The sequence below is a fragment of the Camponotus vicinus genome, unplaced genomic scaffold, assembly GCF_025532165.1.
Source record: "Camponotus vicinus isolate PSW18456_S1 unplaced genomic scaffold, iyCamVici1.0 SCAF_10, whole genome shotgun sequence".
NCBI lineage: Eukaryota > Metazoa > Arthropoda > Insecta > Hymenoptera > Formicidae > Camponotus > Camponotus vicinus.
In genome coordinates, this window is record NW_028141946.1 from 9,641,290 (window position 1) to 9,668,573 (window position 27,284).

The 27,284-nt window shown below is 31.8% G+C and overlaps 4 protein-coding genes and 1 long non-coding RNA gene across 5 annotated transcripts; 2 read left to right on the forward strand and 3 right to left on the reverse strand.

Moving 5' to 3' along the window:
• Positions 1-6,634: 6,634 nt before the first annotated feature.
• On the forward strand, positions 6,635-8,060 carry Spase12 (Signal peptidase complex subunit Spase12). Its single transcript, XM_083080160.1, has 3 exons — positions 6,635-6,791; positions 7,083-7,142; positions 7,225-8,060. The coding sequence occupies exons 1-3, from the start codon at positions 6,747-6,749 to the stop codon at positions 7,405-7,407; spliced, it is 288 nt and encodes a 95-aa protein (XP_082936286.1). The 5' UTR covers positions 6,635-6,746; the 3' UTR covers positions 7,408-8,060.
• A 3,768-nt stretch (positions 8,061-11,828) lies between these two features.
• Positions 11,829-14,169, forward strand: LOC145960460 (uncharacterized). Its single transcript, XM_083079962.1, has 4 exons — positions 11,829-12,289; positions 13,015-13,076; positions 13,433-13,729; positions 13,914-14,169. Exons 1-3 carry the CDS (start codon positions 12,269-12,271, stop codon positions 13,692-13,694), a joined length of 345 nt encoding a protein of 114 aa, XP_082936088.1. The 5' UTR covers positions 11,829-12,268; the 3' UTR covers positions 13,695-13,729; positions 13,914-14,169.
• Positions 14,170-14,476: 307 nt separating this feature from the next.
• Positions 14,477-16,466, reverse strand: LOC145961040 (uncharacterized). Its single transcript, XM_083080861.1, has 3 exons — positions 16,333-16,466; positions 14,914-14,987; positions 14,477-14,721 (listed from the first exon to the last, which is right to left on the reverse strand). Exons 1-3 carry the CDS (start codon positions 16,351-16,353, stop codon positions 14,595-14,597), a joined length of 222 nt encoding a protein of 73 aa, XP_082936987.1. The 5' UTR covers positions 16,354-16,466; the 3' UTR covers positions 14,477-14,594.
• Positions 16,467-19,774: 3,308 nt separating this feature from the next.
• Positions 19,775-22,712, reverse strand: LOC145960741 (uncharacterized). Its single transcript, XM_083080416.1, has 3 exons — positions 22,578-22,712; positions 22,245-22,374; positions 19,775-21,204 (listed from the first exon to the last, which is right to left on the reverse strand). Exons 1-3 carry the CDS (start codon positions 22,695-22,697, stop codon positions 20,945-20,947), a joined length of 510 nt encoding a protein of 169 aa, XP_082936542.1. The 5' UTR covers positions 22,698-22,712; the 3' UTR covers positions 19,775-20,944.
• Positions 22,713-23,790: 1,078 nt separating this feature from the next.
• Positions 23,791-25,304, reverse strand: LOC145961015 (uncharacterized). Its single transcript, XR_014435532.1, has 3 exons — positions 25,221-25,304; positions 24,480-24,584; positions 23,791-23,822 (listed from the first exon to the last, which is right to left on the reverse strand). It is a non-coding gene; the product is annotated as an uncharacterized LOC145961015 (long non-coding RNA).
• Positions 25,305-27,284: the final 1,980 nt, after the last annotated feature.

Sequence of the window (27,284 nt, forward strand, 5' to 3'; positions counted from 1 at the left end):
CAATTATAATCAAAAATATACAAGAAAAATAATAATTCAAAAATAATAGCATAAATATGGTAAAATAATAATAGTAAGATAGGCAGCAACTAGTGTGCCAGCATATAAAAGAAGAGGGAGAATACGCAAGCATACAGGGTGCCCCATTTTAAATAATACGCTCAAATATCTCCAAAACGGTGTGTTAAATAAAAAATTTCCAATTTTATTTTATAATCAAATTATTTATATTTAATTAATTATAATCAAGATGTATTCCGAAAGGCAACTACAATCCAAAATTGTTCATTAAAATAATTATAAGAAACATTGTATTAATATTCGAGATGTTTCTAATAAAAGAAGAATGATAACAAACTATTTTCGTGTTCAATAACTCTCAGTATTTTCGACGGTTATTTTCAAAATCTTGTTTGCTTGTGACCCTCAAATACAAAAAAAAAACACCTGAAGATGAAGCATAAAGAAATCAGAATAATATCAAGATTTAACAATCATATCAAATCTGACCTTGCCATTCTCGAGCTCTTTATTCCCTATTATAACGGATTTTTCACAAATAATTTTAAATTATTGTATGCCCTGTTCTTAGTAGGTCCCATGTTAAGCACCAATTTGTTATCGCTATTTTAAATTAGGACATGAAATTATTCATTATTCGCCGGTGACTTTGGCCAGCAGCACACTTTCGGCGCGATTCTCTAAAATTTTTGAAATTTCTAAAAGTCGGAATGATACTAAAATTTTTGGGCGCCATATGTGGAAGTCCGCACCTCTAACAAAAATCTCGCAATAAAATACTCTCTCTAATATAAATTAAATTAATCGCGACGGAATGCGCTTGATTAGCCCCTTTCGGGAATGGTAGAAGGGGCGATTCGTTAAATTAATCAGGAAGGCTCGAGAATGCAAGGTGGCAAACAAAAGAGAGATTATTACAATGATAAAAATATATTTGACAATAATGAAGAAAGATGTCAGAACAATTTACAAATTATTACAGATGAAAAAGATGTACACTTTCGATTTTCGATGCGGTCGTGAGCGTGCCGATGTTCGACCGCGAGCGAGCACAATGATATCTGTTGATGCGCAGTTGTAAAAAGCGTGAAAAAAAGCACACGAATTCCGCGCGATACGAGGCTTGTCCGGGCCTCGTCAGCTAAGAATTCGCGAAAAGATTAATAAATTGTCAATTAATACTCGTTCCCGGTACGAAAACTAAAAGATTGAAATATATTCTGATGTTAGGCGAAAGAACAATCAATCCGCAATGATAATCTCGATATACTGTACACGAATGTAATACAACTAATGCGATCTACGATATCTCATCAGTTTTACGTCGTACAATCATAAATTTTTCGCGACTGTAAATTTCGATGGAATATAATTTTACGATTCTGTTATAATTATTACCGCAAATAATCCTCACGTATCTCGCAAATATCTCGAATTGACTAACTCTTCAAGAATTCATTAACAATTCGTGGCACGAACGAAATATGCCACAAAAATGAAAAGATATTTTAACAAATAACGAGTTACGATAAAAAATAATTCATAAAATCACAGCGGTAGAGAGTCTCAAGAATATACGAGTCGGCGCGACATCCTATTTATCGACAGCCGAAAATCGCAATTACGTGTGAGCTCGCGTGAACAATAATTTCGATACAATAATCACGATATAGAAAAGAACAGTAACACGCAAATAAGTTTACTGTTGGCTGCAATAACCCGGGAAAGAAGGCACTTACTCTAACAATAAGGAAGCTCGAATAAAGTCTTCCGGCCGATCGTCTTTAATCTAATACGCAAAATTTTTCAAAGAACGTTATACTTTCAAAAATGAACTTTGACGATAACTATTAGGTCACGACACTTGTTCGAACGATCACTACCTGTACAAAAATCAGCGGCTCTACAAGAGTCGACGTCTGTCTTACCGGTAGCTCTTCGAAATCCTCCCGGATCGCGGTATCTACGAATCGATTTCGTTGGGCCGTCGTTCTCCCTGAGGGTCTGCTGAACAGGCAGTTCTGATGAGAGGGAGGAGGGAGGTCCGCTGGAGTCACGCCGGCGAATTAATATCGATCTAGGCCACCTGTGGCGCTTCAGCGTCCTACAGGCGTCGTGTGGCCTAATTATCGCTGCGGCTTTTAGGGCCGTATTCGTAGCTGCCGTTCCCATGCTTTGATGAAATTTTCTTTTTCTCAGCTTGAAACGAGGAATTTCCTGGCAGCCGCTCGCCGTTTTGTTCCTTGCTTCTTCTGGTTCTTATTCCCGGATCCGGTTGCTTCTCGGCTAAGGTGGCTCTGATTCGGGGCTCCGAAAGCCTCCATGTATTCTCTACATCAGGCCTGGCCCACGAACTGTAGCTCGTGCTTCCCCACTTCCCCTTCCACTGGCGCGAGACGCGTGCACGTACTGTACATGCTGACAATGAGTGTAGAGTGTTGACGAATATGTGGAATAAGGAAAGCGCGCGAGAGTGACAGCCTTATAGAGGGGATAGGTGGATCGAGGGGCCTGAAAGAAAAGACGGGAAGAGGCAGCCGCGAGAAGAGGGGGCATGTCTCCTCCTCTCGTGCTCCGTGGGCGTCCACGAGCAGTGATGCCAGTTTCGAGACGCTGCCCCCACCACTACATGTAGAGGAGGTAGCGCACACAAGCCCGAGCGCTGGGCGACGTGTACGGACACGGCTCTTTCTTTGTGTGCGTTACCTCCTCTACATGTAGTGGTGGGGCAGCGTCTCGAAACTGGCATCTATGCCCACGAGGCCAGGCCTGCTCTACATGGAGTGGTCTTCCTCATAACTGCTTCTTGCACCTGCTGGTATGACCAGTTTTCAATGCAGGCGACAGCGATAGTCCTCATAATGACTTTATTTAAAGGGGTTAATGAAAAATGCAATAATTTACCAGGCGTGCCCCGGTTGTTCGGTGCCTCCGTTCGTCTTATTTCCTTCTCTTCTTTCTTCTTGTCGCTCATCTTCGCCGCATCCACCGGATGAGATCCTGTCACCCGCGCTCGCAACGTGTCGCAACTAACTTCCCTGGTGAAAATTAAACGCTTCTCGAAGTGTCAAAGAAGTGTAAACGAACAGAATAAACGCTTCTTAGAAGCTTCATTGACTTCTCATTAACTCTTCGCGATTTTAAATCTTCGTGCATATTTCTCGAACGCTCCATAAAGTGTATACGAAGCATTCCGTTACGCCTCCCTTACGCTTTAATATTTCATGTTTTCCTTTACGTTCCCCAAACGCTCCATAAAATGTGAACGAAGCACTCCGATACGCTTCCCACACACTTCAATGATTGACATTTAGAAACTCTTTATTTACACTTCCTAAACGCTCCATAAAATGTGAACGAAGCACTCCAATACTTCCCGCACACTTCAATGATTGACATTTTAGGAACTCTTCATTTACACTTCCTAAACGCTCCATAAAATGTAAATAAAGCACTCCAATACGCTTCCCGTACATTCAATGATTGACATTTTAGAAACTCCATTTACACTTCCTAAACGCTCCATAAAATGTGAACGAAGGACTCCAATACGCTTCTTATACACTTCAATAATTGATTAACTTAGAAACTCTTCATCCACATTTCTTCAACGCTTAAACACTGCACAAAACATGTATGAAATACTTTCCATACACTTTAACAATTTAAAGAAATATTTTTAAGGACGTCAAAGTTTCGCGCGAGTACGCAAGGATCTGTTAGTTCGTTCGTTTACCGCTACGCGCGCTATCTTTCTCGTATTTAAGTTTAGTTATGAGAATTATATAAAGAGTTTACAAAGAGTAACAAATAAGATTAAAGATATACTTCAATTTAATTTCTGATCTCGATGTAGAAGCTTCAGATATTAAATTGATTTTTATAAGTCGGACAAGTAAATGTCTGGCGAATAAACGAAAATAATCCGTTTATTACCTATTTAAAATGTAAAGTGCAATATTAACGGTACAGTATAAATATAGTAGAGTATAAACATTTCATTCGTATTCGCCAATAAGTTTGATGACATTTCATTTACGTTCTTTAAAAATTATATTAGATATTTCCCCTGGCGAAAATAATTATCGGAGCGTAAGTCGAATGTAAGGAAAGAGTAACAGAAGTGTAAACGAAGCTTCTAGGAGGCGTAAATTGAAACAACGAAACGTAAACAAAGTGTTAACGCTTCATTTACGTTTCGTTGTTTCAATTTACGCCTCCTAGAAGCTTCGTTTACACTTCTGTTACTCTTTCCTTACATTCGACTTACGCTCCGATATTTATTTTCGCCAGGGTCATTCATGTTTGTCGGAGAGTTCGATAACGTTTCGTTTACGTTTCTTAAGGAGTTTGATGACGCTCCGTTTACATTTGAAAGATATTTCGTTCACGCTTGTCGGAGAGTTTGATGACGCTTCGTTAACGCTTTTCTAACACTTAATAGCCGCTTTCTTTACGTTCCGATGTTTGAATTTACGCTTTTTAATAGCTTCGTTTACGCTTCCGTCACTTTTCCGTTACATTAAATTTACTCTCCAATTCATGCTTTGTTAACGCTCGGTTTACATTTTATTTTCGCCAGGGTTAAAGCCTAAATTAAACTCAAAATCAACGAAAGACTCGAAATGGAACGAGAGGCGAGTCTGAATTCCGAACGGCCGCTCTCTCCCTAAAGTAATGGAGGACGAGGGTCCCAAAATTGCCCGCGATCGGATCTTTCGATTCTTGTGACTGACTTGAAAAATGTCACGTCACTGTATATAATAAATGTATGACATGAATGAGAATCGGAAAGTTTGAATTAACCATCGCGATAGTTGAGATAAATTGAACGAAATTGTTATAAAAAATGGTGGACTTGAGAAGGAGAGAAAGATTGTTGGAAGCAAGATCGCCGACTGCTTTGTTTATAAAACGCTGTGCGCGTAATACTATTTTGCCGCGCGCGTTTAATGTTATATTTTATATTATATTATATTTTATATTTTGTACTCTCTCTCTTTCTCTCTCTCTCTCTCTCTCTCATTCCCTTTCTCCTCTCTCAAATACGGCATTCTTTATAATAGTAATAATATTTCGCTCAGTATTATCTAGTTCGAATTTTTCTCTCTATATTATATATATACACACGAACATATTCTTTGTTTCTTTCTCTTTCTTTTGTAATTAATATTATGTAATTAATATTATTTTGATTATCGTAACAATTAATTTGAATTTTTGCGATTCTCATTCGTATTGTGAAAATTCTCTTTGCGTTATTTATGTATTCCATATAATGTCGAAAATAAATCAATTATCTAAATAAATATCGCGTTTATTGATAGCTAATGACAAAAATTATTTTGTATTTATATATTGTACATATATATAATTTTTTAATTTTTTATAATGGTTTTATACATACTTTTAAACATGCAATGTCGGTCATAGATTAATATCTAGACGGTTTTTTCTTAGAAGCACTAAGAATAATTAAGGATAATAGAGAATCAACAAAATTATCTTGCCTATTATGAAAAAAAATCAGATTAGAGGAATTCTAATTCTTTATCTCTTATTATCTTCTTACATTCAATGGGAGCACGCGATCTATCTATACAAATTTATGATCCAATCGAATTCACTAGCTAATGCATACTAGTGCATCGAATAGAATTCGCTAATAGAAATTAACGCTTGAATAACTCGCGTCATAGACATATTTAATTTGCATAATACATACATATGCTTGGTACACATGCTTAGTATTATTTTGTAACAGTGGTTAATCATGGTGTCGGGATGCTAGTGCAGATGTAATCACAATCATCGTGAGTGTCAAATTAACGAAATTAATTGGTCGTTGTAATTAATTATACTGATTAATTATACGGTATGATGTTACGATCGTGAGAGTCGTTTTTATCATATTTAAGTTACGATTCCAAGTTACCGCGACAAAATATCGCCTGCAAATGTCCATTTGTCATCGGGAATGTCGACTCTAATACCGCATGTTTAATAATCGACTCGCGTATGGAATTTTAGAAATTGACATTTTGCGAGTGAAATCCGAATGAATTCATCATCATTAAGGTAGGGACGGCAGCGGCGAATGCAATGACTGAGTAAATTTATTTCTTATACATACTTGTGTGTAATTCTATAAAAACCTACTTTTTCAAAATGGCGCGATTCACGCGCCTATTTAACAGTTATATGTATATGTCACAAAAAACAAGTCAAGAGATTAACAGAGATAATTAATATTCTGTTTAGAAGTTTCATAGAGAAAAATAGATAATAATAAAAAAAAACGAATAAATACATCCATGATTTAAGGTTCATAACTCTTATATTAGGCTAATCTAACGCATAATGTGTCAAAAATAATATATCGAGAAATATCCGTCAAAAGTTGTTGAGTAATTTTGCAACATAGCTGCACGCACGATATATCGATGTATTACATCTCTAAACACATTAGAGCGTACGCGACACTAGCACAAACATAAGAGAGTGCGCATTACGCATTTAAACGAGTGTAGAGATTTATTTAAAGTTGGCTTTAAAATTTGCGCCGCATCTGACAGCTGGCACGTGCGCCTGAAGCCGACTTTCGCGTCTGCGCACTTGACGCGTGCGCGACACGCTTCTTGGACTTGTACACGTCCGTGAAAATCGAAGGGAAGTGTGAGTGTGTGTATCAGTTCCTTTCCTACGCGTTCTTATATTTATTTACAATGAGCGCATGGATGCAGTACTTCAAATCCATTCCGACGCATATGGTAAATAACGCAATGTTTATATTAAATAATTAATCGATTATTGTGCCCTCTATGATTAGTTGAATATGATGTTAATTCATTACAAGAAGTATAAGGTTAGGTTGTCGAGTCATATTAACCGTATGTTAATATAATTACGAACTTTGATAGATTCTGTAGTAATTAGCATTGTAAATAAATAAATTTGTTAGCATTACGTTTATTTTTACATGTAAATTTTTCTGCTGAATTATTCATACGAATATTCCTGATGAAATTTCATATGTTTATGTAGCCCATTACTTGTTTTAGGATTATGACGGCCAAGCCAGAGCAGAGAAATTGTCGCGAGTTATAATAACATTATTTGGTGTAAGATACAATTTTTCTCAAAATACAAGCAACATAAATGTTGGTAATTTTGTGTAAAGACCTTGTATCGCCCTGTTTACAGGTGGTTGGTTTAATCTGGGGTTACGTTATTCAACAATTCTCACAGACGATCTATATTTTGGGTGCTGGTTTTGTTATGGCGGCATTAATTACTGTACCTCCATGGCCTATGTACCGTCGCAAACCATTAGACTGGCAAAAGTCACAGTCTGAAGTTACTACCAAACTCAAGAAGAAGAAGTAATCGTAGAGTATTTTTGATATTTTAAACAAAGTATTTAAATATAACAATCCATTGTGCAATCTTGCTTACAATAATGTGCATTTGATTGCTGAAAAATGCAGATCTATACATACCATTGAGCATTTGTCTTTATGCAATCATGAGATGTGAATGTCTTTAATATGTGAATGAGAGTAATATCTGAATAAGTATGAATAAGTATGAAAGACTTTCTTTTTGTAAAATTTAACATACACAAATATTATCTATATTGTAATATTTGTTGACTGTATAAATATGAAATCACACGAATAAAAATATACATTTTATTCGCATAAGAATATCAAAACTAAATAATCCTATAAATAATGATAAAGCAAGAAAATTTAATAAGATTTTAATATGCTCATGAACACAAAAAAAAATAAAATTTTTTTAAAAAAGTGAAATGGATTATAAAACTATCATTGAAATAACTTCTAATAAAAAATAAATTTTTTTTATTTATATATTTCTTATATGTAATATAATAATACAATATTCAAGTACAATATTCAAGTTTCTTTCTGTATTAAAATAAAATTTAAATATTTTTATGTATATTATAATTTTTTTCTATAAATAACTTGTATATTGTAATTAAAATATAGAGGAAATAAATTTTTATAATTTAATTTAGAATAAAAAAAAAGCGATATATATGATACATTAAAAGGAAATAAAATTTTTATAGATATTTTTAAATTTAATAAGTGAATTTTTCATAAGGTTGACATCCAGAAAAATTATTGATTGTCTCGAATGATCTATTTTAAGCGCACATTACTTTATTTATGTACATAGAAAATTCTTATAGTAATTATTATCTATTGTACATAATACACAAGCACAGAAAACATACACCGTAGATATATAATCAAATAATCATTTGGCATTATAGCGCTTCGCCTTCACGTTACGAGCGGTTACGTAAAAAGGGAATGAAAAAGTGAAGCGTAATCATATCTGTGCAACAGTTTCACAGCGGCGATAGCGTTTCCCTTCCGTAACGGAACTCTTATATAATCATATACCAGAAAACGTGGTATAATATAACAGCAGCAACTGATCCGGCATCGCCTTTCCGGTTCGCAAAATTAAGCGTTCTTTGTGATTACGGCATACCATCGTCCCGATCGGAGACCCGTTGGACCTGCTCCAACGTTTGACTTTCATCGATCACGCCGTCTATTTTCTCCAATCGTGAACTGACCAGGTCATCATTTCCATCAGAATCGTCGCGCCAATTGACTTTCACGCGCTAACGGTTTCGATCATAGATGATAATTATCAAGATACGTGATGTAAAAGACTACATTTAAGTCTGTGATCGCATGAGCTAACATTTAAATAAATAATTTAAAGATTAATTTTTTTTTCCTTTCTTTATTAAAAATTTTTATTAACATTAAACAATAGCACTTAAAGATTTCTACCTTTTTATTAAAAAAATATATTTACTATTTAATATTATTTTTTTACACATACTTTTGGAGTTAATTAAAGAAAAGAAAAAGAAAATATTCAAGTAATTAAATTAAAATAAAAGTATTATGTAATACGTTGCCTCAATTTTACTCATATAAAAAAATAATTACTGATTAATTAAAATCATACTTACAATGCTTGCCTTATTCTTATATAATATTATATCATAAAAAGTTCTTATTGAATCATAATACTTTCTTCGAAAGTGTATTAAATTTATTACTGAACCATAAATATCAAGATGCACAAACAACTTGCACCTTAATGAGCTTACATGACGATGAGGTAAAAGTCATTCAATGGGAAGCACGATATTTTACGTAATCGGAATACCGGATATTGGCGAATTCGTCGATGGAAATGTGGTCTCTCCTGGATCACCTTTTATTTTAATCTCTTTTTTTTCACTTTTTTTCGCCTACCTGCCCCCATACAAGGTTGTAATGTGTGTGTAAAAGTTACGAAACACTTTCTCCCTGTATGATGGATATTTTAAGTATGCAACTTGCACTACTTCCTGTGTAACGCCGGTAGTCCCACCGATTCGCGATCAGACGAAGAGGAGGGAGGGGAGGGGGAGAAATAATTGCAACTGAGCATGCAATATACGACACGGTCTCGATCATTACCTTGGTCTTAACACTGAGACACTTGTTCGTTTAGGAAACTTTATAATTGGCCTGAAAACAGGAAAACCTGGCAAGATCAGTTAGCAATCTATACGCAACCGATATCCGTCTCGAATCGAAGATCTCATAACAAGTCGCGTTTAATATTTACTTTCTTTGAAATATAATTTATAACTCTGAAATTATATTTTCTCCATACCGATTTCCAATCGATATTTCTTTTATTCTAATCTTTTATTATAATCTCTAAAAACTATTTGGAAAATATAAACGTATTAATTGAGGTGCAAAATATTTTATATATACAGGGTGGCCCATTTTAATACATCCAGTCGAATATCTCGAAAACCAAGCCCGGGAGAGAAAAATGTTTCAGACAAAAGTTGTTTGGTTTCGAGGGGGCCATAAGATGGTACCATTGGTTTGACCTTGAAGAGTCATTTGAAGGTCACGTGAAGGTCACTTCAATTTTTTTAAATGGAACACCCTATATATTTTTGCACATTCTTGTAGCTTATCTCGAGGGCTTTCCAAAACACTATAATTAAGTACCTTTTCGTTAAGTACTTTTTGAGTTATGAGGCTTGAAATAATTTCTTAATTTTACATAAACCGTAAAATATCTTGTAAAATATTCATTTTTCGATTATCTTACCTTAATACTTTTATGTACAAAATAATGAGAGGAATCAATTGGTGTAAAGAAAACACATAGTTGTTTTTAAGAAAAAATATGGAATTGTTAATTGCAAAGTTTTCATTACACCAATTGATTCCTCTCATTATTTTGTACGTAAAAGTATTAAGATAAGATAATCGAAAAATGAATATTTTACAAGATATTTTACGGTTTATGTAAAATTAAGAAATTATTTCAAGCCTCATAACTCAAAAAGTACTTAACGAAAAGGTACTTAATTATAGTGTTTTGGAAAGCTCTCGAGATAAACTACAAGAATGTGCAAAAATATATAGGGTGTTCCGTTTAAAAAAATTGAAGTGACCTTCACGTGACCTTCAAATAACTCTTCAAGATCAAACCAATGGTACCATCTTATGGCCCCCTCGAAACCAAACAACTTTTGTCTGAAACATTTTTCTCTCCCGGGCTTGGTTTTCGAGATATTCGGCTGGATGGATTAAAATGGGCCACCCTGTATGTAAATTTGTTACGCGCGCGGAAGGAAATTATTTTTACGGGAAAATAAATTCCGCAATGTGCAATTACGCTCGTATAACGCACCATTTACGCACGCATTAGACAATTAGAGATATTTATCATTCGTGTTTATGTAAATTTTCGCTGGTCTAACATTGATTCGCATTAACGATTGCAAGCAATCAATTAGGGGCTGAAATAATTTTACTCGAAATTACGAACGTGTGTATTTAGGGTAGTTGCGCATTACGTCATGCGTGACTACGTTATATATGCGTCCGCCGTATCATCATATCACGCTTAAATAATGAATTTGCATTTCGCAGAGAACTCTGACCTTTTGCATGAGAATCAGTCGAAACTCAAATTTCTCTCCGAAACCGGGAGTTATTTTGTAGCGTTGTATGTATGCGCTACGGAATGAAATTAGTATAATTTATCTATGCGGATTCAAAGACTTTCATGCACCCACATACATGTATAAATAAAGATATTTTTTTTTTTAAACTTAAATATATGTAACGCGTATTCGAAATGAAACTTTTGTTTAATTAAACATTGATCAAATCCAAAAGTACATTAACGAAAATATTCTGCACAGATTAATTCGCTTCGCTTCGTATAATGTAATGTAGATTTCTTGTAATTTTTTTGATATGTCAGTATAATCCAGTATAATTTATAGTCTCACATTTATATTTCCAGGTTTCTGTGCGCACTCTCACTTATTTATTCACTCTTGCGGAAGCATTTCTTTCTCACGTACACGTGCATCTTTATTATATCATAACAAATAATGAAAATATGAAATTATAGTATATTATTTTTTTATATAAAATGAATAATATAATTATATAAAATAAATATAATATAATATAATGCTAGAAATATATTATAAAAGATTATATTTATAACATATCAAAGCAAAGCGAAATATATCTTCATTTAAATTTCCACAAAACTGTGCACGTTTGAAATAAAAAAATTAATCTTTCAATCTCAAAAAGAGATCATTCTGCGATATATCTATTCAAGTGATTGGATAAATAATTTCGATAGCGACGTTACATCACGACGAAAGTCACACAATTGTTTCGTAAAGAAATTCACGAAAATATTTTTTCGATCAATTTTCTCCCGGAATATCCGGTTTGAACGAGATTGCTCCGAATTACATCGCGTTATGTCCGATCACGAGGACTCGTACGCATTATTTGAGGCGAGGTTTACACGCGGCACCCATCGTACGCACCGTTCGGTGGGTTACGCAGCTTCGAAACGAACGTAACACGAGCTTTGCGCGTTTCCTTGCTTTTACGTAACTTGCGATCCGTCTCGCACCAGCTCTGTGTCTCCCACCCCGGGTCCCACAATTTCACCGGGTGGTTTTGGCCATCGCCGTGTCTGTTCTTTATAAGCGGACATCCCCGACGAACAAAACGCAGAATCGTATCAAACACAGTTCGACAAGCAACGCAGTTTGCAACGCACAGAACGCACCAGTCGTCGCTGCGAATCTTTTTCCAAAGTAATCAAGATCAAGATTAAGAGACAGACCGAGTCCAAGATGCGCTTCCATACAATCACTGTGAGTGATTATTTATAATATACACGGTATTGTTTCGTCACATTTAGATTTTCGGAGGTTCTTCGTTGGTTTTTTGTGGCCGCCAGTGCTTTTAACGCGTCTTTCGTACGAAGCTGAGTGTGTATCGCGTTAATTTTGTGCGCAAATTCTGTGATTACAAGTTGCTTTTCAGAGAAATTCTCTTGAGATTCCTCAAAAATTAATAATATTTAAATCGTGAGCTCGTATTTATTTAAATTAAATTACGCGCTAACTCAAATGATACTTGACGTAAGGCAAATGAGAGCTACTTTTTAAAAGCACATTTCTTATGTTAGGAACATTTTAAAGACGAATTGACTATTATTGAATGAGCAGTCGCTCCCAAAAATATTCTGTAAAATCACACAATACTTTTAAATGCATCTTTTTCAAACAATATTTTTCTTTATATCAATAAGATCATACGAACACTTTGCAATATTAAAAAATTCTCAAAAGTGAAAGAAAATGAAAAAAAAATCTAAACTATTGAATTGAAACTCTTGAATCTAAAGAAATGATGTTTGTGTCGCTGTTTGAATTAGAAGCACCGTGCTTTTCATCGCCGCCGTGCACAATAGTATAAAAGAGACGACAAGAATGGTGAAATAAAAAAAAAGAAAAATGCCGTGCATTTAAATGACCTCTTGGCGCGATGCACTTTCGACATTACAAACAAACCGCAATTCCCTCTCGTATTACAGTTGCTCGTGTTCGGAATAATGGCCGTGGCTTTGGCATCACCGCTACCGGGGGGCCATCATCAGTAAGTGTAGTTCTTTTCAAAGTTTTCTTTTTATCTAATTATTAAATATCAAACTTGACTTTTTGCTAATATTCTACCGTTTTAAAAAAAATTATAATATATATAATAAGTATAATTTGATAAGAATGTTGATAGAGAGATATATAATGTTAATATATATAAATGTAATATATATAAATATCAAACTTGACTTTTTGCTAATATTCTACTGTTTTAAAAAAAATTATAATATATATAATAAGTATAATTTGATAAGAATGTTGATAGAGAGATATATAATGTTAATATATATAAATGTAATTTAATAAAAATGAATATACATGACATGACGTAAACAATAATTGCACTGTCTTCAGTGAACACGTTGTGATTCATGTGCCTTACAAAGTGCACACGATTCACCATCATCATGTGAAGAAGGTGCATGTACCGGTACATCACGTCGAAAAGGTATCCGTTCCCGTTCCGATTCCGGTACATCACGTCGAGAAGATACCTGTTCCAGTACCTGTGCATCACGTCGAGAAAGTTCCCGTACCTTACCCGGTTGTAGAAAAAGTCCCCGTACCTGTTCATGTACCCGTACATGAGGAAAAATTACATGGGGGTTGGTTTTAGACACAACGCTTTATCTTTGGCTTTAATCGTCTTAGGTTTGTATTATTTATTCGCAACTTGAATTAAATTGCGATAATTTATGTAGTAAAAGTAAAACAATAAGATAAAGAGGTATATATATATAGCGATCATTTTTTAATGAATTTTTACAATCTTATTATAAGGGTATAAAATATTAAAAAATTGATTCAACGATTCACATAAACGATTGATTTGCAGGTTATTATGTAAGGTGGAATCCGAGTAAATAAAAGGAATAGAAAATTCATTCTCCTCAAGACGGATTTAAGATAAGGAGTTTTCTCATCGAATACAAATGAGAACAAAACCGAGCAGTACAAAATTACTCGAGCCCCCTGTACAGCATTTTAAGATTTAGCATAAGAACCAAATACTCTGTATACACGCGTGTATACTAACGAAGATACTTGTACATATTTTTACATTGTCATTATTTTTTAATAAATGTGTGATACAAAAAAGATATCCTGTACTTGATATATTTATATTCCTTGCTTTTATTAATCATTTTAAAAAATTTCAAGTTTCAAGTATCTCGTAAAATATCATTGATATCTAATTATTATCATTTTTTTTATTAAATCATGGATATATTTATTCTAATAATTTCTTAAAATCATATCGCTTCTTTAGAAACATTAGAGAAAGGGAGGGAAAAGTAATAATCATACATACGCTTATCTTTAGAAACATGCATTCGCAGAAAGCACAAGAGAATTATTAGTTAAATATGAATTGATCCTAAATAAATATATATAACATATAATTTATTTTGCAAAATTAACAGTGTAAAACAATAAACAAACAGTTAACAATAATCTTGATTAAATAATCCTACCGTGATAAGTTTTTTAATCATGAAACAAAATGATTTATCGATCATTCGTAATCGTGATGCTCGTGATGATCATGATGCTCCGATTCTTTTACCGGTATATAAATCTTCTTCTCATGCTTATGATAATGCTTGTGGATATGATGTGGCACGTGGATGATGAAGTGAGTGCTAAAAACAATTTTTGTCTTTTTCTAAATTCTTATTATATTCTAATATTATATTCTATTATATTCTAATATTAATTCTTATTATATTCTAAGTTCTTATTATATTTATATATATATTAAAAAATTTGAACTATATATTATCTCTAAAAAAACATGTAAAAGCAATAATTTAACAAGAGAAAGGAAAAATTACTGTTCGTGATCATCGTGATCGGGATGCGGCGCCGTTGATACTAATGTCACTGCGAGAATCAGCGAAAGTAGAACCTTAAACAGAAAAAAATATTACGTAAATATGTCATAAAAGATTTTGCTTTGGAGAATTCGGAGAGAGATTGTCATCTTCCCATACATCTAACATTAATAGAAATATATTCACGGTTTAATTCTCAATCGGGAATTAGAAATAGATTATAAACCTTGTCTTTCACGGTAATGTGACCGGAGAAAGTATGATTCGATCGTATACTATCATTTATCAGGAAGCGGTAGTGATCGAAGTAAATGTAAAATTATAATTATATATTAGGTGAAACTGTATGATGTTAATAAACTGATCCTCGCGCGCATGATCAAAACTATTCGAAATAGCTTCCTTTTCCATAGAAAAAATATCTCATTTATATTTTATTATTTTTAATTTCATTCATATTTTTAATTTTTTCTTGCTAATTTAAATTTTAAAATGTTGCAAAAAATTTAAATTTAAAAATTTTTGTCAATCTGTTATTAAAATATAATGATTTCCATTTCTCGGGTAAAAATTATGAATAAAAATTATATCCAATATTTAATACAATTGTTTGAAAAATCATAATTCTCTATTCATAATTGTCTCACATCGAAAATTATTCTACCTGTGTAAAGTAAGATTAGTCAAGAAAGTTAGTCTTTGAATTAAATTAGAATTAAATTAATAATTTGATAAATCAGAATAATGCTATCCGCATCCATATCTTTCTAAAATATTTATACATATTTATATATATATATATATATACAAGAATTTTCATAAAAACGAGAGTTATTATAAAAAAATTTACAAGAGTTTTTATAAAAACATGATATTCAACTATACGAATTCAACTATAGATATTTATATATGCATGAAACAAGAAATACTTAATTCAAAGAGATAAACCTTTTTTTATTTATATTGGCGAAAGTAAAGCCTAAAATTATTAAAATACATAAAAGATTTTAATTTTGGAGAATTTAAAGAGAGATTGTTATCTTCCCATGCATATAACATTAATAAAAAATACATTCATAATTCTCGGTCGGATTAAAAGTAGATCATAAACCTTATCTTTCAACGATTATATTTGAAAAGGAAGAAATAAATAAAAAAAATACATCACAAAAGATTTTGATTTTGGAGAATTCAAAAAGAGATTGCTATCTTCCCATGCATATAAGATTAATAGAAATACATTCACGGTTTAATTTTCGGTCGGATTAAAAGTAAATCATAAACTTTGTCTTTCAACGATTACATTTGAGGAGAAGGAAATAAATAAGAAAATCACTTTTTGAAATATCCATTTTCATGCGATCAAACCAAACGAATCTCACTTAACAAATTCACATCCATAAATTGATTGACACTCACATATGTTCCAAGCCTAACCATGTTTTACTCGTTATAGACATGCAATGGACGTTCAATTCTTCCGAGACTACGACTGTACGATAACTAATAAAAGTCTGATTTACGGTCAGCCTTATAAACAGAAACATAATCAATGAACCGTGTGTGAGCGGTGCACGGGAAACAGTTCCTGTGTGCACCACCCTGCCTCAAATCTCACTCTCACTTAAGTTTTTACTTGAAATCTTATATGCGGTTTTACGCGCGCGCATTATTATAAACGCAATTTTCACGGACTTCCTATTTACAACTTCACGCATCACTTAGTGGATATACCGATCGCGCCTTTCCCAGGCATGATATCTTCGAATTATCTAATTTAGAAGTGTTAAAAAAAGAAACGTTAAAATCGGAAATTTTATAATTTCTCCTTCGAATAGAAATTAACGGAAATTATTCTTCAATTAATTAAAGCAAATAGATTTTAGTTCTCGCAAAATATATCACAATGCAATAATGTTAGAAAGTAAGAGAAAAATTAAATACAAGAGAATAATATATATATAAAATTATTCTACTGAATAATCTAATTTTGTTTATATAAATTCGATGTTTATTAATCGCTTGTAGAAATGAGGAAATACATTTTTTAACTGATGCACGCTCTACAAGATGTATCTCTTACACATTCATTAACTCTCTTAATTTTTGCCTTCCACTTTCTTGTAGTTAATAACGAGAGTTCTTCGAATTAGTAATTATATATTTATTTAAAATTTTTCACAAATTAACATGAAGTCCACTATATTCGTTTTATATATTGTGCACAATGCATGTACAATATGTACATGCATACAAGTGAAATCGCGCCTCGTTTATCATATGATTCGTTCTTTCACTGTCCACTTACTTTCCATTTCGAACTAATCCAACATCAACGGACTTTTACGATCTTATGAATCCGATTTTATCATGACGTTAAGAGCTATCGATGATTGAATCACCACAAGCGAAATTAATATTATTTAGGAAGTGAAAATTATGCTTATGTTTATATGTAATATACACTCTATAGGAATAGGATTATACCTTACAAAATACAAATCAATAGAATTACTAACGCGGAAACGAAAATAAGTTTGATAACACGGCCTGCGAGGGTCAGTTACAAAAAGCAGAGTAAATAAATCTGATAGATTTTTTAACGCTGAAAACGAATCTGGCCGCAGAATTTCCCCAGTATGTCAGGTTTTCGAGTAACTTATAATTAAATAGTTCAAAAATGGCAATTTTAGCAAATTTCATGAATTTATTATTGGAGAACTTAATTTTTTGAAATATTTCTGCCAATGGCATCGTATAGCACTAGTCTTCATCTTTCAAATCCATTTCTGATTGCTACTGCACGATTTTTTTTCGCTGAGATATACAAGTATGAAGTTATAAGAAAATTTACGTTAAAGAAAATCTGTATAGGTAACAGTATGACAGATCCGCCATCTTGAAATTTGAAAAGCCTTACATCTGTCAGGTTTGGTTGTCGAAAAAAGTTCTGTAGAAATACAGTTGTTACATTGATAAATTTTTCTAAATTTCATATCTTTTTAATGTGATTCTGTCTGCCATATTGGATCCGCCATTTTTAATTTCAAAAAACGACAGGCGACGTTCAAAAATTTATTTTCTTGTTTATGTGTATTTATTTTCTTGTTTTTATCCAAATTTTGATTCGTTAAGACAAAGAGATAACACGGTTGACTTGGACATGGTTTATTGAACTACTATACATGACCAGTCTTATAACTTGTATATCTTAGCGAAAAAATATCATGCGGCAGCAATCGAAAGTGGATTTGAAAGGTGAAGACTAATACTATACGAGGCCATTGGGAGGAATATTTCAAAAAATTATGTTCTCTCATAATAAATTCATAAAATTGATTGAAATAGTCATTTTTGGATTATTTAACCATAAATTACTCAAAAACCTGACATGCTGAAGAAATTCTACAGCTAGATTCGTTTTCAGCTTTAAAAAATCTATCAGATTCATCTACTTTACTTTTTGTAACTAACTAAACCTAAAATTTCGTAGGCCTATGTAATTAATATTTCATTTTATGTTGACATATTTTTAATAAAGAAAATTATATTTGCATTGAACTTATTTCCAAATAAAATGGTTTACTAAGAAAATAGCAAGATATATATTTAAATATTAAAATAAATCTGTGCAAAAATAAAATAGTGAAAAATATAGAGATTATACAATATTATTTGTTTTAAAGAATAATTAATATATTTTCGATGATATTGATATCGCAAGTTATTTTTAACATATTTGCATCAGAAATGCAAGCAAGTACTTCGGGTTGCATATTCTTAGAAGTTAAGAATTTTGTTCGTGCGTTTATTTTTCTAAAAGAAATTCATTTTTATTGACATTATGGCAATTAAAGATCGTTCCACTTTACTTAAAAAAATATTTAAAAATTTATAAAAATATATAAAAAATTTTCCGCTTTAATATTTATATAATTCTTTTTGAAGTTATATACTCTGAAAGAAAAATAATGGAAAAAATTGGGTTTTAGGTGACAAAAAGATATAAATATATAAAAGTCAAATATATTCTTTATTATCGTTATCGTTATATCAATGCAATTTATATAAATGCGTTTAATAAGTCTTTCTCAAACAAAACAGTTAATATTATCATGTCGTCTGATATTTTTATTTTTACATCATAAGATGTTAATTGTAAATGAGAATACATGAAAGGCTATAATTTATATGTTAGTTAATCATAAGCCTTCTTCGTAAATAATTTCCTATAATGCTTTTCATGTCATTTTTCATGATTAATGACTATAAAAATATTAATGATGGAATGGGCAAGTATTAAATATTAGCAATTAGTGAAGAAAAAATCGAAAAATATAAGTGAAAGTGGAAAAGTTTTATACCTGTATATACTACATATGAACATTTTCAAATAAAATATCACTAACAGGATAATTATTTTGTCATAGTACATTAAAAAGCAATTTCTTCCTACAAGATTGCTTTTAACTTAATATTATTTGAGCGTTATTTTTAAAATATGTAAAATTTTATTAATACATATATTTAAAAATTAAAAACAAGCGTATCTTTACATTCTTTTATTTTTATTAGTATTAATATTTATCGGTTAAATATTTCTGATATTTTTGCATTAAAAAAAGTTTTTTATTCTTTTAGAATTCATAGATAAAATTACACACATTTATCAAATAATTGTGAAAAATTATTATGCTATAAAGAAATGTATTAATATTTTATTACAAAATTCTTCAGTCTCACATCAGATATTCTGATACAGAAAGAGGTATATTATAGTAGATATTAAACAATGGTATATTAAAAACAAATAAAAAACTTTATTAAAAATAACATTATAACACACACAAAATGCTCTATTTACAAAACGTAGTATATGTACAAATACAACATGTTTGCTTTGAATATACATTCAAATGAGTAAATCGCAATATTGCGTTTATATGTATGTGTAATACTAATCGCCAAGATGAACAAGGCACGTGAGGATCTAAAATTGAAATACGTGCCGGATTTAATAATGAGGTATAGAAATATATAAACATGATCATGTAATAATGAGTTATAGCGACATGCGCTGTATCACAAAATGGTTTAAGTGGTCTGTAATCTACCTTAGAGATTACTTGAACTTAGTCGTAAATTCAGTTATTAATATTCCTAGTACACTTGTCATTTCTGAAATTGTCATCAACAATAAAATCGATAATTTCAGTTATAATAAGATTTATAATATAAAACACTTGTGATATAATATATAAATAAGATCGAATATTTAAATCATAATTAAATAAAATTGTTTACTTTTGTAATTGTTTTTGTGAATCGTCATAAATGTGTCATTGTCGTAAAAAGTCAAATTAAATCAATGTCAATGTCAATTTGAGAGTTAGTAGTTTGCTGCTTAGTTTCTTCTATAGCCAATTAAGAAAAAAATGTCGATATGTCATAATGTCAAATGTGTCAGTTAGGTCAAGTTTTTCCGTCTAATTAATATAATAGAAAGCTTTATAATATGAAAAATAAGTTTTCTTTCAAAAAAACTTTAAATAAATTTTTTTATCAATTCTATCTTGATATTTAAAAAAAGCAATTTTTGATAATTTACAATTTTTTCCTGTCTCGTAGCTTTGTGGAAGACTATAAATTTCAATTATCAGTTTCTTGTCGTTGAGTTACCGTTATTTTGTTGCCATTTCGTCCGTCACGTAAAAATCTTCTGCAAAATCAGTAAAACTGTTGCATTTTATATTCTGCCGTCATCGATATCTATCAACGATGAGAGTAATATCTGTATAAAATATGAAAATTTAATAGAAATGTGTGAACAAAATTTATAAAGAAATTTTGTAATATTCTAGTAGTTTAAAAATAATAACATTTTAAATCATTTCTTTAGCATAAAACGATTCCATTGATGAAAACAAATTTCAATCGATTGACTATTATTCAATTCACTGAAATGTACAGAAATCATAAGAAAACATTCACACATTATTGTGCGACACACTTTTTGATTGTTATATCATAATCAAAATGATAATACTGTGATTATTATTAAAGAATATTCAAATTTATACTGATCAATTGAAATTGAATTAATAAGGATAGAGATGTTTCCAATGCATGCTTTGCGCAACATATTGGTCATAGCGCGATCACTCTTATTTTTTCTTGTGGTAACCAGAAAAACCTCCACCATGGCCTCCACTGTAACTATCGCCACCACCACCGCCATGACCACTCGAATATGAATCAAAACTACCGCCGTAACTGCTTCCGCCACTGCCACTGAAAGATATCATATTAGTATAATATGTTATACGAGAATATATTCGTATATACAGGGTGTTCCACTTTAAATAATACGCTCAAATATCTCCGAAACGGTGCGTTAAATAAAAAAATGTTTCAAACAAAAGTTGTATGGCTTGAAGGGGGCCATCAGATGGTGGCAATAATTTGACCTTGGAGAGTCGTTTGAAGATCACGTGAAGGTCACTTTCAATTTTTTAAACAGAATCACCTATTTTTTATTACTTATTCTTGTAGCTTATCTCGAGAGCTTTCCAAAACACTATAATAAAGTATTTCTTCATTGAGTACTTTTCGAGTTATGAGGCTTGAAATAATTTCTTAATTTTACATAAACCATATAATATCTAGTAAAATATTCATTTTTCGATTATCTTACCTTATATAATATTTTTATGTACAAAATAATGAGAGGAATCAATTGGTGTAAAGAAAAAACATAGTTATTTTTAAGAAAAAATATGTAATTGTTAATTGCAAATTACATATTTTTTCTTCGAAACAACTATGTGTTTTCTTTACACCAATTGATTCCTCTCATTATTTTGTACATAAAAGTATTAAGGTAAGATAATCGAAAAATGAATATTTTACAAGATATTTTACGGTTTATATAAAATTAAGAAATGATTTCAAGCCTTATAACTTAAAAAGTACTTGAGAGAAAAATATTTTATTATAATGTTTTGGAAAGCTCTCGAGATAAGCTATAAGGATATGCAATAAAAAATAGGGAGTTCCGCTTAAAAAATTGACGGTGACCTTTACGTGACCTTCAAATGACTCTCCAAGATCAAATCATTGCCACCATCTGATGGCCTCCTTCAAGCCATACAACTTTTGTTTGAAACATTTTTTTATTTAACGCACCATTTCGGAGACATTTGAGCGTATTATTTAAAATGTGACACCCTGTATATATACAAGTTTATATAGAACAATCGAGATTTTTTTCATTCTAAATATATCTTTGTATTTATAGCAATCAGCTCTTTGCAAATTGCTCCAATATTTACCTGCTACCGAAACCAGACGATATACTATTGCCGTAACTGCTGGAGCTATGATGATCATCGCCACCTGTGTCATGTCCGCCCCCAAATCCACCGCCAAATCCACCACCTCCGTATCCGCCTCCATGACCACCTGAAATAATATTCCACCAAAAAACTCATTATCTTGATATTTTGTTTGAAATTTTGATCGTAAATAAATTCTCATTAAAAAAAAATATTTAAAAACGCAAAATTTAACATACGCGCACATTAAATAATAATCGCATAATCTTTATAAAATTTAAACTTTTAGTTTCATAAAGAAATTAAAATTAAAATATAATTTGCTCTTACCTCCGCCACCATGACCTCCGAAGCCACCCCCGAATCCACCACCACCTCCATGCCCTCCTCCGTGACCGCCACCTCCGAATCCACCGCCACCTCCGTACCCTCCCCCATGACCACCGCCATGGCCACCACCGTGATCTACGATAATATCCCCACCTAAAAAAAATTATTATTCTGATATTTTGTTGTTTAAAACTTTAATTGTAAATGTTCGCATTAAAAAAATAATATGATATAAATTTATCTGGATATACATAAAATAAATAATTGTTCAATTTTTTATCAAGAATTATATTTATAATTAGTTACATTTATGAAATAATGCTTTATATAGAACATGAAATGAAAGTAACAAAAATTTCATTTTATAAATATCCGTAAATGTGTGAATATATTCTCCAAATATTAAGATAGGCAATCTCAAATAATATTTATCATATTAATTAATATAAAACTAAAATATGCGTTTAATACTCTCTTACCTCCGCCATGACCTCCTCCGAAACCTCCACCGTGACCTCCTCCGAAGCCACCTCCGAATCCACCGCCACCTCCATATCCTCCTCCGTGGCCACCGCCGCTACTGTGTACGATAATATCGCCGCCTAAAAAATCATTATGTTAACATTTCGTTGTTTGAAATTTTGATTGTAAATGTTTTCATATTAAAAAAATATAATGTAAATTTATTTAATTGAATATACGTAAAATATAAATAATAATTGCACAATTTTTATCAATAATTATATTTATATAATTATCTAATTTACAAAACAATGCTTTATATGGAATAATGAAAGAAGGTAAAAAAAAAAATTATTAGTCTTTTTATAAATACCCGTGAAAAAAGAACGAGATAAAACTCAAAAACTCGATTCAGTATATATTCAAAAATTTACTGCTGGCGTTATTACATTTTAATTTTATCATGATAAGTTAAAAAATTGTTTGTAGTTATTCTTTTTAAACAATACTTACAATACAATGCATTTTGCACCGAATATAATATCTCTTTCATCAAAAATTTATTTTATAAAGAAGAAAATTAAAATATCAAAAATATGAAGAAAAGATATAAAACTAAAATATACTTTTAATATAATTCGCTTTTACCTCCGCCATGACCTCCTCCGTGACCACCCCCGAATCCACCGCCACCTCCATAGCCCCCTCCGTGACCACCCCCGAATCCACCACCACCTCCTCCGCCACCGTGGCCGCCACCGTGGTCTACGATAATATCTCCACCTAAAAAAATCATTGTTGACATCTTGTTGTTTGAAATTTTGATTGTATATGTCCTCATTAGAGAAGATTTAATGTAAATTTATTTAACATACATACAAAATAAATAATAATTGCACGATTTTTATCAAGAAACATTCATAATTAACTACATTTACAAGACAATACTTTATATGGAGCACAATCGGTGAAAATAACAAAAATTTCTTATATTTTTTCTAACTACTCGTGAGTATATATATTCTACAAATATTAAGATAGACAATTTAAAAGTTCTTTCCCTTACATCATTAAATTTTTAATCGTTAAACTAATATGATCACTTGAGGTATCTTTAATACACTTTTGTACACATGAGAGCAAAACTTTTTCAGTATTTACAAAAATAAGATATTCGATACTCAAAAATTCGAACTGGAAAATTTGTTGTTTAATTTCCTAGCATTATCGCATTTTAATTTTATTGTAATAAAATTAAAAATTGTCATAATTGTATATAGTTATTTTTTAGACAATATTTACAAGGTATTCTTACACCGATTGAAATATATTTGCTGTCAAAAATTTATTAAGTTGTGTATGCTGTTAAAAATTTATTAATATATTATTATAAAGAAATGATAATATATAAATCTAAAATAATATATAATTTAATCTTACCTCCGCCGTGACCTCCTCCGAAGCCGCCCCCGAATCCACCGCCACCTCCATAACCTCCCCCATGATCATCGCCATGGCCGCTATCCTCTATGATAATATCTCCACCTTAAAAAAAATCATTATCTTAACATTTTGTTTAAAACTTTTGTTTAAAACTTTGATTGTAAATATTCTCATTAAATACAGTATGATGTAAATTTATTTAATTGAACATGTACATGTAAAAATCGTGCAATAAATAATAATTGTACAATTATCAAGAATTATCTTTATAATTACTTACATTTACAGAACAATGCTTTATATAGGACAATGAGTGAAAGTAACAAAAATTTCTATTCAGTTTATAAATACTCATGAATACATATATTATTCTCCAAATAAAATAGACAATCTCAAAATTCTTCGCCTTTGTTACGAATCATGAAATCTTTAATTGTTAAATAATGTGATCACTTAAGGCACTTTTAATAATTTCTCTACAAATGGAAACAAAACTTTTTCAGCACTTTCAAAAACAAGATAAAACTTGAAACTTCGACTCAGTACCCATTAAAAAATTTGCTATTCAATTTGCTGGCGCATCGCATTTTAACCTTATAATAAAATTAAAAATTGTTATGATTGTTGTTTTTTGTTTATAATGTTTACAACACATTTTTTCTAAATAAAATATTGAAAAAATATGAAGTAAGGATGATATAAAACTAAAATATGCCTTTTAACATAATTCGTTCTTACCTCCGCCGTGACCTCCTCCGAATCCACCACCACCTCCATATCCTCCTCCGTGACCGCCACCTCCGAAACCACCACCACCTCCATATCCTCCTCCGTGACCGCCACCTCCGAATCCACCGCCACCTCCATATCCTCCTCCGTGACCGCCACCTCCGAATCCACCGCCTCCTCCATGTCCGCCACCGCCGTGGCCGCCATCGTGGACTACGATAATATCTCCACCTAAAAAATCATTATCATAATACTTTGTTATTTGAAATTTTGATTGTAAGTTCTCATTAAGAACGAAATGATGTAAATTTATGATATAAATTTATTTAATTGAACATGAAAACATAAATTTATTTAATTGAACAAAATATAAATAATAATGGCACGATTTTTATCAAAAATTATTCATTAATTAATTACATTTACAAGATAATACTTTATATGGAACAACTGGTAAAAATAATAAAAATTTCTTGATTTTTATTATTTATTTCTACAAATATTAAGATAGATCAATCCCAAGTTTCTATATCTCAATTTTCATATAGAAAAAATAATATACAATTAAAATATTACGCTTTTATCAAAATATTTCTCTTTTACCTCCGCCATGTCCTCCTCCAAAACCTCCACCGTGACCGCCACCGAAACCTCCACCATGACCACCTCCGAAACCGCCTCCTATGTCCTTCCCAGGACCACTGATCTCGACATGGTGATCATCACCGCCTCCACCTCCGTGACCTCCTCCGCCGTGACCTCCTCCGCCGTGATGCTGTTCTGGTAAATGTATCCTTATATGTACACTGAAATATAAAAAGTATCCTTAAATTGAAGAACGACGTGTTCTAGTTAACGTATTTCTCTTAAGGTGTTGATGATTATGAAAATACGAAAAAAACCTTTTATTGTTTCTTTCATATGTTTTCATATGAATTAATTATGTATATATTCAAACGTTATAATAATTACTCACGATACAAATCAGATTAAACAGATGGTACAAATCTCGATGTAGTATAATAAAAATTTATATTATTTATCATGAATAATTATACTTGTGTGCTGCTAAAGAAGAAAGAAGGAATTTTTTTTATTTTAAGTACTTTAACGAAGCATTGCATTTTTTAACTAACGACAATTTAATCGTGTTAATTAATTTTATATAATAATTGAAACTTTTATAACTTGATAATAATTGGAATTTTTAGATATTATAATGATAATTGAAACTCACTGCTCATGTCCGAAAGTTGCAAAGCCTACTGATAGGATACTTGCAAGGATGAGAGTCTTTATCTGCAATTAAATAAATCTTCTTAATAATTTATCAATTTTTACACATCTCAAATATTCGTAGTAACCCAAGAAAGTGTTTATTTTTTACGATTTCCTGTATTTACAAATTATTTAATCATAAGTATCCCTTAAAAAAATCGGAATAATTGTGCTTATAAGTATCCCTTAAAAAATCGGAATAATTTGTACATAATAATGTGTACATGATTTTCACATCTTATCTTTAATATTATCATATAAACACCAATGGTGTGGAAAGGCCAATGATTGAGAATTTCAATCTATAGTCACGAAAATCATGGTCACGGATTTGAAAGAAAGAATTCCACTATACGAAAACCACCTCCGAGTATCGCGAAGTCTCTGTATTAATTTCTCGGCAAATGATTTCCGTCCGTCTTTAATTCCTTACGGCGTATTTGGGTCCCATGCTGGTATCCAGGACACAGCCGGTCGCCCGGATCCCTTTCCTTGCCTCTAATTTCACGCACAGCTCACCACGGTGACCGGGCACACACTGTCATATATTTGCGGCCGCAATCTTACCTATATATATACCAGACGGGAGGAAGTACCAGAAGGAGGGGGTGGGGATGAAACGAAGAAGTTCATGGGTAGCACCGGACGTATAACCGTCGGAGGAACGCTCCGAAAGGAATCGAACAGGCGAAACTGGTGGGCGCATATCCCTCGCCGCGTACTCAGAATACATGTACTCGACAGGTGATGTTCGATGTATATTGTACATGCATGTAACGCGTTTCTCATGAACAG